The 18,526-nt window shown below is 41.3% G+C and overlaps 1 protein-coding gene across 1 annotated transcript in view; it reads left to right on the top strand.

Annotated features, from left to right (window-relative positions):
• The window catches only part of SMURF2 (SMAD specific E3 ubiquitin protein ligase 2), a 70,172-nt gene that overhangs the window by 42,134 nt on the left and 9,512 nt on the right, over positions 1-18,526 (top strand). The window contains exons 6-12 of the mRNA XM_079965427.1: positions 3,042-3,126; positions 4,504-4,587; positions 6,083-6,285; positions 9,019-9,103; positions 10,880-11,038; positions 14,102-14,309; positions 15,334-15,437. Of these exons, the coding sequence (XP_079821553.1) occupies positions 3,042-3,126; positions 4,504-4,587; positions 6,083-6,285; positions 9,019-9,103; positions 10,880-11,038; positions 14,102-14,309; positions 15,334-15,437 (928 nt within the window). The remainder of the gene's footprint in view (positions 1-3,041; positions 3,127-4,503; positions 4,588-6,082; positions 6,286-9,018; positions 9,104-10,879; positions 11,039-14,101; positions 14,310-15,333; positions 15,438-18,526) is intronic.

Raw genomic sequence — 18,526 nt, 5'->3', positions numbered from 1 at the left:
GATCTGATCAAGCCGGCTCTAATATTGTTCTTAGAAATGGAGCATACTAAACCAGGTTGTGTCCAGTATTCACAGAAGATTCTTTGATCCAGTGAAGTATCCCATGAACAAAAGCAGAAGTGCGGTATTTCTTCAGATTCTCCCGCAACCCCCTGTTTACCTCCCAAACTATTCTCAAGGGTTATCCAAGTCTCTGTAGCAGATTGTGGGGGGCGGGGAGTGGGGAGCGCAGAAGGAAACAGGAATAATAGCCTCTCCCTGTTCTATTCATGAAAATGTCCGTTGGCTTAAATTACCTTCTGTGAATGGAAAGATGGCATTGGATGCAATCTTCTAAATCTGTGTATCATCTTCCTTGCATTTATGTTTGTGAACACTATCTTGATTTTCTTCATGGATAATAGAATGAACTCCATTGCGAGCCTTTCCTAACGTGTTATTATTACTACCTTTATTTGATTGGGAAAATGTCTAGCACCCATAGATTTTGCAGTGATGATGTATCAGGCAAGGATTAAGGTTCTTTTCGGAGATTTAAAGTTCAACCTACTTTGAATGCTTTTGAAGCTTCATTAATTTTCAGTGGGAGACAGATAAGCAGAGTACTATTTCCCCATTGAAATCAGTAGGCCTTAACATTGCTTAACTTGAGCTGGATCAAATCCATTATATTTGAGCCCTTGAAAACCTACCTGCTGCCTATGTGAGTGTTTTGTTTGAATAAAGGTAAAGGTAAAGGTACCCCTGCCCGTACGGGCCAGTCTTGACAGACTCTAGGGTTGTGCGCCCATCTCACTCAAGAGGCCGGGGGCCAGCGCTGTCCGGAGACACTTCCGGGTCACGTGACCAGCGTGACAAGCTGCATCTGGCGAGCCAGCGCAGCACACGGAAACGCCGTTTACCTTCCCGCCAGTAAGCACCTGGGGGTGCTTTCGAACTGCTAGGTTGGCAGGCGCTGGGACCGAGCAACGGGAGCGCACCCCGCCGTGGGGATTCGAACCGCCGACCTTTCGATCGGCAAGCCCTAGCTGAGGCTTTTACCCACAGCGCCACCCGCATGCCTTTTTGTTTGAATAGGAACAGACAAAAGTTACGTTTGCAAATGTTGCTCTGGTGCTTTCAAGTGATGGTGCCCTGAAAGAGGAAGCTATTTGACAACATCATTGTGAAAAATCACACATTATATATTATACATTATGTTTTTAGACCATTACTGCATCTATGATAAAAAAGAACAATAGTGGATTTTACCTAAAGGTCCTTGGATGGAATGAATTTCCATTCATAGGAGGAGACTTCACAAAATGGAGCCTTTGGATCCAACCCAGAATATCTTACAGTTTGATTTAATTTAAAGGGCTCACTTATGTACTTAAGTGGTTGAGGTGAAATGATTTGACTTAAATGATGCAACAAAGCAAACTACTAGATTATGTTAATTGATGTCTCGGTTATCTCGTAACATTTGCATACTCAGGTCTGCCTGGGGAATGTTGCCACTTGGGCAAGTGGATCTGCAAGGTTTTTGTTTGCAAATGGTGCCTCCCATTCAGAAGGTTGGCATGTCTTTTGCTTGCAAGGGGCCCCAGCTTCTCTTATTATCTTTTGCTGGACAGGTGCTCATTTTGGTCTAGACACAAGCCTTCACTTCCAATCTAAACAGGATTAGGAAAAGCACATTAATCTTAATGCCACAGAAACCACAAATAATGTCGTGTGTTCAGTTTCATTCTTGACTAACCTGTTTATAAAATAAACCTAGCTACTTAGGCTTTCACAGGCAGCCTTTATTTTACTGTTCACAGCACTTCAGGCACAAAATTGCCAGGCTGATGTTCTATTGAGAAAAATCTTCAGGCATAAGAAATACTACCAAATGGACAAAGCTTACCATTTTTTAAAGGGATGTTCGTATGTATTTTTTCTGGAACTGTGAGCTGCGTATTTAGACCCTTCTTACTTCTACAGTGTTCTCTGTCCAGCACTTCTTATAGGCATATTTAATGTCTAAAAGTAATACACTGCTTTGTTTCCATAATGCTGATCAAGAATCTAAATACGGTTCCATCTTGTAAAATACAAGTGCCAGTCCATATTAAAGGGCAAAGTAATTCTAAATTCAGTGAGGATTCCATATTTTGAGGATTCCATATTTTAATGATTCTTGAAGCCATGTTTACTTTTGGTGCTGTGGTCTTTACAGAAACATACTCTTCTTCCTATAGGGTTCTTGTCAGTGGAGGGTAGACCCCAAATATTAAAGAGTGATGAGTTGGTTGAGATCCTACTTCATTTTTAAGTACAAGCCAATCAGCCAAACCTCTCTGTGGAGGGAATTCCACAAACAGGGCACCACCACTGAAGGCTTTTTCTCTGGTTGCCACCCACCTTACCTTAGATGGCAGAGGTACCTCCAGAGATGACTTCAGCATATGGGAATATTAGTAGGTGTTCCTCATGTACCTGGGTCCTAAGTTTTATAGGGCTTTAAAGGCCAATACTCTGAACTGCGTTTGGAAACAGACCAGAAGCCAAGTGAATTTACTTCAATACTATTGACCAATCATGGTCAACAGGCACAGCTGTTGCAGTCTACTGAGGCAGCCTCATGCACAACCACACCTAGATGTCACCAAGTGAAGCTGCAGCTGGTGTACCAGCCTCAGTGGATGAAATGCACTCTTACCAGAGAGGATACCTGGATTCTGGGTTCATGTATCATGGGAACCCAAGGTTATTGCAGCTTTTTGGTCCCACTTGTTCAAAGACAGCAGCAAAGCTGGAATGATTAAGTAGAGTGCCCCAGTATGTTGCTTATTCCCAATAAACCAGAATAAACTGTCGATCCTGCCTCAGTATGGCATTTGAATGGGACCAGTCTCATCATGTCTCTGTTGAAATGGTGTGTAAAAAAATAATCAACTGAAAAGAAGGCTTTTAAGATTGTATCAACAAGTTGTGTCATTTCTTTCCAAATACAGTCGTGATTTGAATTGTATTGTCGTATCTCTAATTTTGGCCTTTGTTTGTTTATTTGGTAGTAAGTCTTCAATCCAGAGACCGGATAGGTACTGGAGGGCAAGTTGTGGACTGCAGTAGATTATTTGACAATGATCTACCTGATGGGTAAGGTAACCCTTTTTACATTTCATAAATGCCGTTTACATATTTGTCTGATAATTGCAGAGGGAGGGAAGAATACTAGTGTGTTCTAAAAAAATATTTACATGTAGACTTATTTTGGAGTTAGAGATGCCAACCAGCAATTTAACTTCATAAAAATACTGGACTACAAACTCCCATTATCCCTGAACATTTGCCATGGCTGGTGAGAGTTGAAGTTCAAAACATCTGGACAGCATTGGTTGGAAAAGGCAACTTCACCATTAGAAGAAACTCTGGGGGGGGGGGGGTGAATCCTGATAAAACTGAAACTAAATCCTGATAAGATAGACACAGTAAGTCCCCACATCCAGTAACTTGTATATTTGCTTACCCTCAACACTGCTATCCCTGAAAGAGCAGGTATGTGATTTGGGGGTGCTGCTAGATTTATCACTTTCAGTTGATGGGCGAATGACCTTGATAGCAAGGAGTACCTATTACTAACTATGGTTGCTTTGCCAACTGCCGGCTTTCTGGATATAGTCAGTTCAGCAACTATGATATATGCACTGCTAACCTCATGATCTTCTAGGTGGCACTGTAAAGCCCCGAACAACTTGGGTCAAGGTTAGCTAAAGTACTGTCCTTCTCTGTACAGCCCCCTATACAGTCAGATACAGTGGTGCCCCGCAAGACGAATGCCTCGCAAGACGGAAAACTCGCTAGACAAAAGAGTTTTCCGTTTTGGAGGTGCTTCGCAAAACGAATTTCCTATGGGCTTGCTTTGCAAGACGAAAATGTCTTGCAAGTTCCTGCGGGGTTTTTTTCCTCCCCCCCCCTTTTTCTAAGCCGATAAGCCGCTAAAAGCCGCTAAACCACAAAGCCGTCAATGGGCTTGCTTCGCAAGACGAAAAAACCGCTAGACGAAGAGACTCGCGGAACGGATTCTTTTCGTCTTGCGAGGCACCACTGTATATGGAGAAGGCCTTTCTGATGGTGCATTCTGCAATATGCAGAATGCCACCTACTGGCAACATAAAGAGGGCCTTATCCATGGTGGCTCCTACCCTTAGGAATGTCCTCTCCTGTCTGTGATTTGGGAGGTACCAGTAGTTGGGCACTTCTGAAGTTTAGTAGTAGCCATGTTGTAGAAGTTGATTAGTAGCCCTGATGCTACTGCCCTATATTATGGCTTGTCTCTGTAACATTAACATTATTTTTAACTGTATAGTTCTTTTTATCTTTGTAAAAATACATTTAAATAAAAATGAGTAATATAAAAATAGTGTGGATAGTTAGCCAAACGTAATGTTCATGTTATGGTGTCTGTTGGCTAAAGCCTTATTTAAAACAAACTTCTTCTAAATATGGTGATTTTCTTTCAATGTATAATTCTAGTTGGGAAGAAAGGAGGACGGCCTCTGGAAGAATTCAGTATTTAAATCATATTACACGAACAACACAGTGGGAGCGACCAACCCGGTAAGAATTATTAGAGAATACTGTACAGTAAATTTTTCAGTGACTCAAGCTGAGCACTTGGGCTTCTTGTGGATTTAATTGGTAGGAGCCCATCATTCCCTGAAATTGTTGCTAGTTATTACCTCAGTTCCACATCTACCAAATAGAGGTTCCTCCCAAATATTGCTCCTATAATGTAAATCCTTCCTATATCCCTCTTACAGAGTCGGATGTGGATATAATGGACTTGCGATGCATTACTAGAGTTTATAAATGGGACACAGGTGGCTCTTTGGTTGGCAGTTAGAATCTGTGCAACCAGATGAGCTCCTGTTGCTCTTCCCAGCTTCTGCCAACCTAGCAGTTTGAAAGCACACCAGTGCAAGTAGATAAATAGGTACTGCTGTGGTGGGGAAGTAAACAGCGTTTCCGTACACTCTGGTTTCCATCATGGTGCTCCGTTGCTCCAGGAGCAGCTTAGTCATGCTGGCCACATAACCTGGAAAGTGTCTGTGGACAAACACCGGCTCCCTCGGTCTGAAAGTGAGATGAGCGCTGCAACCCCATACTCGCCTTTGACTGGACTTAACTATCCAGGGGTTCTTTACCTTTATCTACCTTTTCCTGACTAGAGTTTATATTGCAAGGCCATTCCCACAAACCCCTCACCCCTGCCCCACAGATAGGGCTCTGGCCCACTGGCCCCCAAAGGTTCCCTGCCCCTCACAAATGAAAACTGTAAAATAAGAAGGCAATGTTGGCATTACTGTTTTGTATTAGATAAATGACACTTGGTTATGAGCCAGGTTAGTATAGTTTTCCTTGTGGAAAGTAATTTAGTAATATGGGAGAAGGGAATTGGGAATCGGGACTGGTCCATATTTGAGTTGCTGCCATCAGACCATTATTTCATTCAGTGAGGATTAGTCTGTACGTTAGTTGTCACACATCAGTTTTCTGTTGGCTCCTTACTTGGTTTTAAGTATTACTTATTATGTTGTTAGATTGTGCATCTGTTGAATATATTGTCAGGTCCCTTATCGCTGCACGCTCTCCCACTTGCTCCGTTTGTAATAGGATACAAGCAGGGCATATGTTTCTCTGCAAAGTAGCTCTGGGCATCTTGTGGCCACAAGCGGCACTTGATTTTTATTACCATGCTTCTGAATAGCATAGGAATCCAAACTTGTGCGTTGCCTCGGCATGTGTATTATATCAGTGATGCATAACTTTTTAATTGAAGCTACCCACAGTTTAGGAGTCACCAGTGCGATGACCGCAGGCATCCATGTACTCACAGAGGACTTTGCTCAGAATTCCCTGCCCTTGCTGATGAAATGAGTCTTGAAAGAAGGGTGATTTTATAGCCAGAGAGTACGGTTGTGGGTGTGTGGTTGCCTAGAACAATTTCTCCCGTTTGCAAATTGCCCCATGCATCCAAAACGGTTGGCAATCTATGGTTTAGAGACAGTTCTCTAAAACAGAGAGGTTTCAAAAACATTATTACTGTTAACAGGCCAGCATCAGAATATTCAAGTCCAGGTCGACCACTGAGCTGCTTTGTGGATGAGAACACACCGCTTACGGGAATAAATGGTGCGACATGTGGACAGGCATCAGATCCCAGGCTAGCAGAGAGAAGAGTGAGGTCTCAGAGGCACAGGAATTACATGAGCAGGACCCATCTACATACGCCTCCAGATTTACCGGAAGGATATGGTACGCATTTCTAAAACTGCGTAACTATCTGTCTATCTGTTTTTCAAAGGCTATGTACTTCAAACGACTATTATTCTGAAGATCTAATGAGAGGGATTTCCCCCTTCACGCTTTCATGATACTGGCCCCAGTCTAGCTCTGGTGATATAATTACTGTATGGTACACCCATGGTATACTGCTGGAGCTTTGCTGTGTGCGAGAAAAATCCTGTTACTTCCTATTCTGCCCGTTGCTTCTTTCCCTTCAACCATGGAGTGGTGAAATTCACTAGTCCAGATCTCAGGCTTCTAATTTAATCAGTCTCAGTGCAAGGCGAGGGAAGAACAGAAAACTTTTTGAACGGAATAGGTGATATTACCAAGAGAGAGCATAACACATTTTGTGTATGTTTCTTTCTCAAAGGCTTAAAGATGTTATTTTTTAAAAAACGAAACAACAAATTTATGTTTATTGTCCAGAAAAGCACACTCCTGTTATATCTTGTGCTAAGATTTTATCATGTGTTGTAAGTAGATGCTTTCCAATGTACATGTGTAGGAAAATCTGTTATAATTGAAATGCATTCCTAAATTAAGCATGTCTGAGGGACTGGTAATAAAGATTAAAATATTTTATTTGAATTCAGCTTCTGGTAGCTTTGCTCACAGAACAGAAAACATTCTCTGGCTGCAGTGGTTTCTGAATCGTAATTATGTAGCAATAGCAACAGTTTTAAACCTTTCCTGCACCTAAATTATGCTTGGTGTAAAACTTGGTGTGGGATTTTGGATGAAAGGACTTGAGAACTTGGTCTGATCACAAATTCCTAGGCTCAGAAGCACCCAGTTTTTAAATTCTTAGTTTATGACTACCCAGATGAGCCACTACGGTGGTATCTCGGGTTAAGTACTTAATTTGTTCTGGAGGTCCGTACTTAACCTGAAAATGTTCTTAACCTGAAGCACCACTTTAGCTAATGGGGCCTGCCGCTGCGCCGCTGCAGCACGATTTCTGTTCTCATCCTGAAGCAAAGTTCTTAACCTGAAGCACTATTTCTGGGTTAGCGGAGTCTGTAACCTGAAGTGTATGTATCCTGAAGCGTATGTAAGCCGAGGTACCACTGTATTTTGCACCTGGCTCTGGTTGGAGTACCTCTCCAATCCCTTGTATAGACATTGTAGAGGAATAAAATGGGCAGGCGTTAATGAAACATCCAGGAAGACATGTTAATGAACAGGGCCTTTGCTGCAGATGGTGATAGAGGCATATGGCACAGAGTATCAATAGATGATATGAGGGAACTGGGAATGGCCTTGGAGAACTGCATTAAATGCTAACCACTTCCAGGTTACGCCCCACCATTAATGCCATTGCATGAAAGGCAGTGCAGAAATACAAGAAACAAAGCTTTTCTCACTCTTTGAGAGAAAGTTTTGGTGTTGCATTTTTCCTTGTATCCTTGAAGGCTAATAAACACCTTTAAAATACCTAGACATATCCTATAGTACAAAGCAATGGGTTGGAACAGACCAAAGTGTGTTACTTTGGGCCTATTGAAACTAATGGGACAAGTTAGCAATGGCTAATTCAATCTGGATCCAGTCCGGTGTATTTTATGGTATGGCCATAAATATTCAAATTTCCAACTTTCTATTTAATATGATCCTCTATTGTTACACCAGTTTAGGGAAAGGTAAAGTTTAGGGCTGCGGGTGGTGCTATGGTCTAAACCACTAAGCCTCTTGGGCTTGCCGATCGGGAGGTTGGTGCTTTGAATCCATGTGATGGGGTGAGCTCCCGTTGCTCTCTCCCAGCTCCTGCCAACCTAGCAGTTCAAAAGCATACCAGTGCAAGCAGATAAATAGGTACCGCTGTGGTGGGAAGGTAAACGGCATTTCCATGTCCTGTTGTGCCAGAAGCGGTTTAGTCATGCTGACCACATGACCCGGAAATCTGTCTGTGGAGAAACACTGGCTCCCTTGGCCTGAAAGTGAGATGAGCGACGCACCCCATAGTCGTCTTTGACTGGACTTAACCATCCAGGGGTCCTTTATCTTTAACTTTTGATACCAGTTTAGGAATGTAACTCCATATGTGTTAAAAATTCTCAGGAAAAATTAACTCGTGCATTATTATACTACCCTTGACTTCCAAAGAAATTCTTCAGAATTCTCAGTTCATAAAATATTTCAAAATCCTTTGAGACCCACTTTAAATTGCAGTTCACTTCTGTTGCTATGGCTCAGTGTTTCCACGTAATCTTCCTCTCTGTGTATATGTGTGTCTCCTGCCCTATGATCTAATCATAAGGCGAATACATGAAAACTTAACCTCTAAAGTGAGAGTTTCAACCCCACCCCAAGCTGCTCCAGAGGATTAGGGGAAACCCCCAGAATAGATGAGGGATACAGGGGAAAGAGGGGGAAATGTCCTGCTGAGTCGGCAGAAACGCGTTTTGCTAAGGGGACAATTTTGTTGGATCCAGCCCAGAATACAATAGCCAACTGGGAAAATATATTGTTTAAAAATTAAGCTACCTCTACTCTTGCTTTGCTCTGGCTATTAAAGCTAGACCAAGCACAAAAGTCTTTTTAACTGTTCTTCTCAAAGACATTCAGGTTTTGACAAATCTCAAGGGGAAGGGAATTTATATAGTTATTTCAAGTCTGTGAACTTGTTAACCTGTTGCATGGGATTTTCACTAGTAAACGAAGTAATCTTTTGTTTCCACATTGGCACGTCTGAATGAACAGAGCAAAGGACAACTCAGCAAGGGCAAGTGTATTTCCTACATACTCAGACTGGTGTAAGCACATGGCATGATCCACGCGTACCGAGGTAAGCGGATAATCTGCCCTTTGATGCTGTAAGTTAAATAAAGTTGCTGTACAAATCAAGTTAGTAGTATATACATTGGCTATAATAGCCTGTTGGCAGGAGGTATGTTATCTATGAACCTGTGCAAGCCCAGATTTTGGAAGTGGTATTAGAAAATTCAGACTCCTAAGAAGCTCTGATATAATTTAAAGCAAGAGAAACAGAAAGCTTACAGCCCCAGACTCTGAAGCAATGTAGTGTTTGCAGTGCTTAGTGAATTTACAGAGATCTGAGAGGGACGGAGTAAGACTTTTCACTGATCAGATTTTAGTGCCTTCCATCCTTTCCCTTTCTGTGTCAAGTGAGCAGTTTAAAACAGACCTGTGCAGAACCTTTGCATACTTTTAATCTACTTGCCTCAGAATTCTAAGGGAGGTTTTTTGGGGGGCACAGAATATTCAAATATTTTTAACAGTATGCACAGCGCTGACTGATCACTGAAATGTTGATTATGCATTTTTTCTTTTAATATTAATTGACACGGGCATAAAATAATTTCGGTAAATCACCTGCTGTGTATATATTTAGAGCTAACTTGTTCAGTTCCTTGCAGCGCTAGCATGGTGTAGTGATCTGAGTGTTTGACTTGGACTGATGAGATCCGAGTTCATATCCCCACTCAACCATGAATCTCATTAAGAGACCTTGGGCTAGTCCCTGTCTCTCATCCTACTCTTCTTTACAGGGTGGTAGTGAGGGCAAAATTTTGGGGGAGAGCCATGTAGGTTACCTTGAGCTCCTTGGAAGGAAGATAGGATATGAATGATATAAACATTGCTACAGGTTAGGATGTTTAATCTCTCTAGTAGATTGGGAGGTCCTGCACAGTGAAAACTGTGTTATACGGAGCTTTAGTGATGGAGTGCCTGAAATCACTAGCCCCAGATCCCCCTGCCTGATTTGAGGCAATTTCTTCCCCTTCCACAGCAGTTCTCTTCAGGCTCCCTACTCCCCAGGAGAGCATTTTTGGGGGGGGGGGCAGGAGGGAAAGAGAGACTGAGGGCTCAGCTGCTACACAGCTGCAAATAAAATGTTTTAAGTGTGTTTTAAGTGCAACATACAATGTGACACTAGATAGCGATGGTGAGCCTTATGGAAAATTCAATGTATTTTAAAAAAATAAAACCATTTTCAGAATGGTTTTTATATGTTTGTAGATTCCACCTGACTGTGTGATTGCCTTCTAGTCATGCAATAACTGGACACAACCCTTCTGGGATTATGATTTTTTACGACATCTAGTGGCTAGTTTTCTTAGTTGGCGAAAATTGTCTGTGGCACACATGCATAAATCTTCATGGAAAACACCGGTATTGACAAATGTGTCTGTCTGCCTCCCACTGTTTCTAAAAAAACCAGAACTATTCCGATGTCCTTTAAAAACTGGCATTAAGAACATGCAGCTCCTGTAGGAAAAAGGATTTTGTTTTCGTTTTAAGTCAGTATCCCATTAATTACCGATGTAGTTATTTTCTTTTTAAAGCAAAAAACATAGGTTGCGCGATAACAGTTTTTCCAAGACCAGTGTAGCGGGATGTTTTTCTGAGAGTACGTTTTTCTTTTCCTTTGGTGGGCTTGCTCCTTGAGAGTAGACATTCCAGCTGTATAGATCAAGTTTCTGAAACAATGCATACTCTCAGGCTTCATGGAATTGTAATGTTACTTTTACACTGGTTTGGCTCAGAGGCCAAATGCTGAGGGTTTTTCTCTCTCTCATTTTTATGTTTGTTTTTGCAGGGATCTTAGCAACATCAATTGTGAAGAGCTTGGTCCTCTGCCTCCTGGATGGGAGATCCGGAATACAGCAACAGGCAGAGTTTATTTTGTTGACCATAACAACAGAACAACGCAATTCACAGATCCACGGCTATCGGCTAACTTGCACCTGGTTCTAAAGTGAGTTCATGATGTCACCAGCACATGCAGATTAATGTTTTGGAGCACGAAAGTGGTTCTCTGGGAATGTGCAATAGGTTGATTCTGCCACCTTGGGTTATATAACTCCTTTGTGTTGACTTAAGATCTCTTGAGACTTTGTAGTCCTGGGGAGAAGCAATCTGAAATATATATTATTGAGGGAATATGTGGAAGAATAATTATACAACAAGGTATTACAGAAGCTTAGTGATTTGCATTGTCTGCCTTTAATATTTTAAACCAATACAAAATAAGCGCTTAGAAATAATTCTTGGTAGACAAGATTTTTTGGTTTCACTTTGAAAGAACTGATTGTTGCCCTCGAGGAAGAGTTTTAATCTGAAACGCATAGGGCAATAAAATGGCCTTGTCGTCACCATCTGAGCTCTTCTTTCCATTCACTTTGCGTTTAATGCCTTCCTCGCTTTACTCTGTTAGCCATGTTTCCAAAAGCAGAAGAGACTATATAAATCAAAATTGCCATTGTCTAGACAGAACGATCCGTTTGTTCAGACACTCCTGGAATTTTATTTCATTGTTCTTCACTTTAACACCTTTTAAATGCTATTTTAGGAAACACCTGCATAGCATTAAGTAAATACTCCACAAAAGCTGGGTGGCTAGAATGTGACTAGGCATAAGAATCCGCAGAGCTAGACTAGTGATGAGACTCTGGCACCACTTTTTTATAGGAAGGGAGGCTGTGGAAGGTAAAAAAGTAAAAGTTAAATTGTCTTCAGTATACTGTAACTGAAAATGCTTAGTGTACCTTATGTGCAAATATGCACATAGTTTTGTAAGCTATTTCTTACAGAATCAAATCTCTTTGGAAATTTCGGGGGGGGGGGGTTACTCAGACCCATTAAAATTAATGACCACTAACTTAGGCCCATTGATTTTAATGGGTCTACTCTGAGTAAACATTAGTTAATTAAAGTCTCAGGGCTGTGGTCATCTCTTGGCTAGAACGTTGAGCAAATTCAAATATAATGTGTGATATTTGAGGAGTCTGTAGTTACCTACTGAAGCAGAATGTAAAAATATATATTACTATTCTAAGATAGTAATTTGCATTTGTTGTTGTTTTTAATTTTCAGTTTCCTAGCAGTAACCAATTTACATCTATAAAATTGTGATCCTTATAGATTTCCAAGATAGCTGTGACAACCTTCAGGTTGTCTTTCAGTAGGATAAACCTCAAGCTGCAAAATCACAGATCTTTTTTGCACTTAGCCTTTTGCTACAGCATTTAAGCTTTTTCATTCATACATCTGTCTTTCATTATGAAAGGATTTCAGAAATCCAACCAATAGTGTCATCAGCAAAGTCCTCAGTCTGATAAATTTTCTCCAGTGTGTGTTACTGTCTGCTACAGTAAGGCGAGATATGTGAAGATGATTTCTCCCTTCTTTTCACTGAAGAGGAGATAATTTTTGTGGTTTCGATATATCCAAAGCTTTAAATTAGTTAAAAAAACAAATGTATCTGTCTCAGTGAAATTATACATGGCTTCAGTTGCCTGTCCAACCTCAAAGTACGCAAGTTTAGCATGTAGTGTTAAATTTAGGGAACTCTAAATTTAAGAATTGGGGAGTAGAAGAACAGAAACTTCAGAGCTCAGTGTAAAAAAAAAAAAAAGCCAATTTTTAAATTATTCAGCATAAAGTGGACTGGGTGGAAGTAATTTGTTGCTGACATACTAAGTGCTCTCAGGATCTGCTGTCCAGGCAGATGGATGGATAACTGAGCAAAGGCATGACTCATTATCATGGCAAGTATAAGCCAATCCCACTGTACCTCAACCCAAGGGCATAGCTGGAAACAGATCTTCGTGGTGGATGTGGACCAATTAGCCAAGCCCCAAGAACCAACATTGTCTTACCAGTTGCAGTTTATTTTGGAGCAGAACAAATTGCAATCCCTGGTTTGGACATAATGTTAAGCAAGGAGTTGTGGTTCACTTCCCACACTCAACACTAGGACAGAGTGAAGCAGGAGCAACCTGGGTATTCCCAGTAAACCGTTAACGAGAGCTTCATTTGCTTGTCACAATGAATCACAGTTAAGTGCTATGCAGATCTCAGGTGGTATTAAGGGCTGCTGGGAAAAAGGAACACACAATGGTGTCCCCCCCCAAAAAAAAGATTTTGTTGCGCTAATACGGCTTTTTCAACTTTTCTTGTAGGCAACATAGCTACTTTTACTTTCAGTAAGGATGCCAAGGACCGCTGTTCATAGCAAACTTTTACATCTTTTCTGAGTTTACATGCAGCCCTGACCTGTGTGTTGAAGAATTTTGCAGAACTGCAGATTAAGCTGAACCATTTTACCTGGAGATTGCCTTCCTTGCAGCCACTTCAGCGCTCCTTTCCCTGCGCGGAACATACTGTGCAGCAAACTTTGGCATGACAAATCTCCAGGAACATTTACGTAGCAAATATTTTTTAGAAAGCTTCCCCGCCTTCCGCAGTTGCAACCTGAACTTCACTTCAATACATTTTTTTAGAACAGCTAATAAAAAATAGCCATTTATTTGTGTCTGTTGAGTGCATGTCAATCTGTTTCCCTTTTCACCTTACCATTCTGCCTACAATCCTATGGTCCTGACTAGCCCAGGTACAATCTTTGTCAAATGTTCTGTACAAGCGTTTTTGTAAGCAAATTCTTCTTTAAAATGTAAGGTTGTATCAAATTTAAATTGGCTGTGCCTTGACCTAACCCTGAACATTCACATGAACAACAATAAAACATGCAAAACAAATATGAAAGAGCTTTTGAGCAGCGGGTTGTCAATATGGTGCTGCAATCTGCTTAGCGGAAATGTTCAAAACCCCTCAAAGCTGGTTGAAAACGATCAAGACAGACAGATGGATATGTTCTTAGTCTCCTTTAGGAAACATTAGTGGAAAAGCAGGACACTCGCATAGAAACCATTGTTACACTTGCCTCAAAATGTTGGTTGAAAGGCATATTAATTTATTGGGGGGGGGGAGGAATAATGGGAAGTCTTGAATTACTGACAGCAGCTGCCATTCTTTTCAGTCGCCAGAACCAACTTAAGGATCAGCAGCAGCAGCAGCAGCAGGTAGTATCGCTTTGCCAGCTTCCAGATGAGGCCGAGTGCCTGACTGTGCCCAGGTATAAGCGGGACCTTGTGCAGAAACTCAAGATTCTGAGACAGGAGCTATCCCAGCAGCAGCCCCAAGCTGGACACTGCCGCATAGAAGTCTCCAGGGAAGAAATTTTTGAGGTAACTTTCGGTAGAGTTATCTTAGGTGTTAAATAATGCGGGGGAACATCCTGCCGCCGGGATGGTTCTTGCTTTTTTTGGCAATGTGAATGGACAAAGATTATGTGGAAACGTCTGAACTACAGTACATTTTTTGAGATTTCATGGTGAGCAATGTGATAAAGTGAGGAGGCTGAATCTTATTCGTGTATCGTCAGGCATCATTCATGTATCGTCAGGCATCATTTTACTGAATCTAAGGCTGCAGTCCTATACATGCTTTCTTGGAAGCACAATCTATAATTTAAAGCAGGGGTCAGCAAACTTTTTCAGCAGGGGGCCAGTCCACTGTCCCTCAGACCTTGTGGGGGGCTGGACTATTTTTTTTTTTGGGGGGGGAAATGAATGAATTCCTATGCCCCACAAATAACCCAGAGATGCATTTTAAATAAAAGCACACATTCTACTCATGTAAAAACATGCTGAAGGCCAGACCGCCCATGGGTTGGATTTAGAAGGCGATTGGGCCAGATCTGGCCCCTGAGCCTGAGTTTACCTATTCATGATTTAAAGCAAGCACCTGAATTTTACAGGCATAGAATCAGGCTGCACAAACTTGAGATGGTTTCGGTGCACTGATGTATGAACTGCCCCCTTTTCTTGTGGCTGTAAGGAATAAACATCCAGCCATGTTGGACCAGGATTGTTTCTTGTGTTCTCATTCAGCAGGGATTGTGAAAACCTTCTCACCACAAACGTATTATGCCAAACTACTTTTCAAGTACACCCAGAATAATCTCAAAACATTAGCAATTCATGTAAGCTGTGCAAGAAAATGGGCAAGATACCCCTGCAGGTTAAAAGGCATTTTTAAGTGCATGTAGCAATGACAAAAGATCCTCACATGTCTGCTTATATATTATGATGCCACCTGCTGTAAGTTTTGGATACTCTGATTTTTTCTTTCTTTAGGATCATGAGCAGAGGAACATCAGAGTAAGGACTATGATAATATTGATAAATGTATTATCTGGTGTAATTCCAGGAGTCTTACAGACAAGTCATGAAGATGAGGCCCAAAGACCTGTGGAAGAGATTAATGATAAAATTTCGTGGGGAAGAGGGCCTTGACTATGGAGGAGTTGCCAGGTAAATAATAATAATGTGCTACCTAAAATGCCTTAGGTCTCCCTCCTAAACCAGGATCAAGCAGCATCCAGAGTTGCTGTTGAAATAAATTCTGATACTTGGAGATTGACCTGAAGGCCCTGACAACAGCAGAGCTCAGCAATATATGGCAAGTCTGGGGAGAGAGGGAAAAACAGGCATGCTGGTTCTCTCCCTACCCCTATCCTGGCTACCCAAGTTCATTCATCTCTAGCAGTAGCCTGTATTCAAAGCCCAACCCCTTATTTTGATTGTCAGGAATGAATGCATTAGTATATATTTACTCTTAGAAAATGAGCCACAATTTTTCTTACTCTCAGAAGAACCTCTCTATGGTTGGAAGTAATTTATGGTCCTACTGACCTTGAGACTCAAGGCATGTTATCTGCCAACACTCAACATACTACAAATGGTAAAATTTGATTAATAATGGGGAAATCAATTGTTGCATGTAAGGGTTTAACGGATTATGTTAGAGCTCTGTCAACTCTGTTGAGCATATCCGTTTCAAGGTAACAGGCTGGATAAAACTGTTCTGTGAATGGTGGTCTTCTTCCACTCCCGGAATGGAATCTTGGCTCCAATATGTTGTGATTTTTTCCCATCTAGTTAGTATAGATTAGAGAACAGAAGGTTTGCAATTTTTAATTTTTTAAAAAAAGGTTTGCAATGTTAAGAATTGCATTCTGTGTTAATAATTTCTTGCAAGAAGGAAGGTTCGTGTAGGCTTCAAACAAACAAGGAAACGGGAATGACCTTTCCCTGCTTGCTGCATACCATGAGATCTTTTCTGCTGTGTGTTTGGACTAAACATTCAGTTGCCGCAATTCCAAGTAACAGAATAGGGCTGGGGAGTGCAACACTACATTTTCAGAATCAGCAATGCAAGTAGGCTCTGACCTCTGATTGTGAAACAATATTATGTGAAGTGTTTTTAGTGTGCTGTGGCTTTTCTGTTCACAAAAGGGACTGTGCGAAAGAGCATAAGCTACAGCCTGGAACATGAGAAGGAAGGGAAGCAAATCACCCAAGCACCAACCCCTCCTTTTTCTTCACCACTGCCACCAAGTGGATGTCTTTAGTAGGAGGGAACTAGTTTTACAGTTTGAATAGTTTTCCATAAGCTCAAACATATGCATCCTGCTATACCTCTTCTATAATGTTTCCCTAACTAAGCCAATACTCATCAATTTGCATCCCTTAATTGAGCTTCTGCATCCCTTTGTAGTTCTCTCCTGTAGTATCCAACTCTGCTCTCTTAACCTTTTTTCAACGTTTCGGCCCTTTTCTCATTTGCAGCTTCTCAACTCTCGTTCTTGAAGTTTCCGAATCTGCAACCTTTTGACCAACTAGGCTGTTTCCTAGCTTGACTTACGCACAATATTTTCACTTCTCCACCAAATGTGTTAGCGAATCAGGAGGAGAGGAGTGTTTCGGTTGTGTTTCTATTCCCCCTTAATTGTCAGGATAAATCTTTGACCCTTCTGTGCAGATGTGAGCAAGATACCCCTTGGCACTTTTAACTCTCCTTGAACTTTTGATTCCCATATGCACAAAACTCTTTAAAGCCAAAAGTAACCATTTTGCGGCCCAAGTTTTCCAACCAGAAGCCCACCACAAAATGACATAAAATTCTATTCCTTCACAGACTATTCCTTTTCAGTGCCCACAAAGCCCTCTTCAGCAAAGGCCTTCCCTTATCAGCACCACACCTGATGTCTGGTTTAGGGCAGGTGGAAATGGTTTGCCCAAAACTGCCTCAAAGCATGTAGGGTAACAGGGATGAAGGTTGGCAATTAATTTCAGATTTCAGGTGCATTTCTTATCACATTGTTTGAACGGAATTCTTTTTTTTTTTACATCCAGATATGTTAAGACTGCCACTCAGGGGTAGTTTTTATTCTTCAATATCTGCCCTCAACTTCGCTGCTCAGAGGTCCCCAGCAGATGTTTTTATTGGGCTTCTTGTAACATCACCAGTGGGCCTTTTCTTTCTTTTCTCCCCCTAACTCCACTGGCAGGATATGAGCCTCTCTCTCCTTAAATTCCAAAGCACCTGCATTTACCTCCAGCTTTCATTATGGACACCTAATAGTTGAACAAATGCTTGTAGTTCAGTTACTTATCAATTCCAAAGACCAGAAGCAGAGGAGTGTTCTCTCGGGTGATCTGAGGAGTCTGCCATCAATTCCATTTGGCATAAGCTGGCCTGTTGGCAATGAGCTTTAGTGACCCGTGCCAGGAAAGTAAATCTCAGAAGCGCTGTGAAATTCTGTGAATTTTTTTGCTGTTAGCTATACCAATATTTACCAACTGGAGCAAATTTATTTAGCACTTTAAATTTTAAGCTTTTAAAGTAATAGTCCTTCAGGTAATGGGTATATTTCAGCATACTGTTAATATCTGTTCAGTACAGTGCATTAAACTGCATTCAGTGTGACTATCACAATCTGAAGAAGGTATCTGAAGAAGTGTGCATGCACACGAAAGCTTATACCCAGAACAAACTTAGTTGGTCTCTAAGGTGCTATATATATATCACAATCAGAGTTCTATTCACACTATGCTGAAACAGTAGAAGGTCTGTATTCAGTTAATTTAAAGCCTTCCAAAAGAACTGTGAATTAGAATGTCAATTAAGCTCTTAAGTTTCACATTTAACAATATATAGATACTCCAACTTTGTTTATGATTGGAACAATGATCTTAAAAACTTTCTTTACATATCTTTTATTCTTTTTCCTTCTTGTACATTTGCAAATCTGTATGTTTTATTAATAAATGAAAGACAACAATGGCTCCCTTTATCTAAAAAAATATTGTCTTTTCACCCCTGCTTGAATCATGCCATAACCTTCAAGTTTCCCGATTCCCCTGACACATTCCTGGAATTTCAGAAGCCCCCCTGGTTTCTGATTTGATTCTGGGATGTCCCATTTCCCCCCTCCAGCGCCACCATGGAGCTGAAGGAGGAGGATGAACCGGTGCTTGCAATTGCAGTGGTCCTGCAAGGGTATCTTATACAGTGGTACCTTGGGTTACATACGCTTCAGGTTACAGACTCCGCTAAC

Source organism: Podarcis cretensis, assembly GCF_951804945.1.
Source record: "Podarcis cretensis genome assembly, chromosome: 2".
Classification (NCBI taxonomy): Eukaryota; Metazoa; Chordata; class Lepidosauria; order Squamata; family Lacertidae; genus Podarcis; species Podarcis cretensis.
Note: the sequence above shows the minus strand (reverse complement) of the source record. Positions and strands in the feature narration are given on the sequence as shown.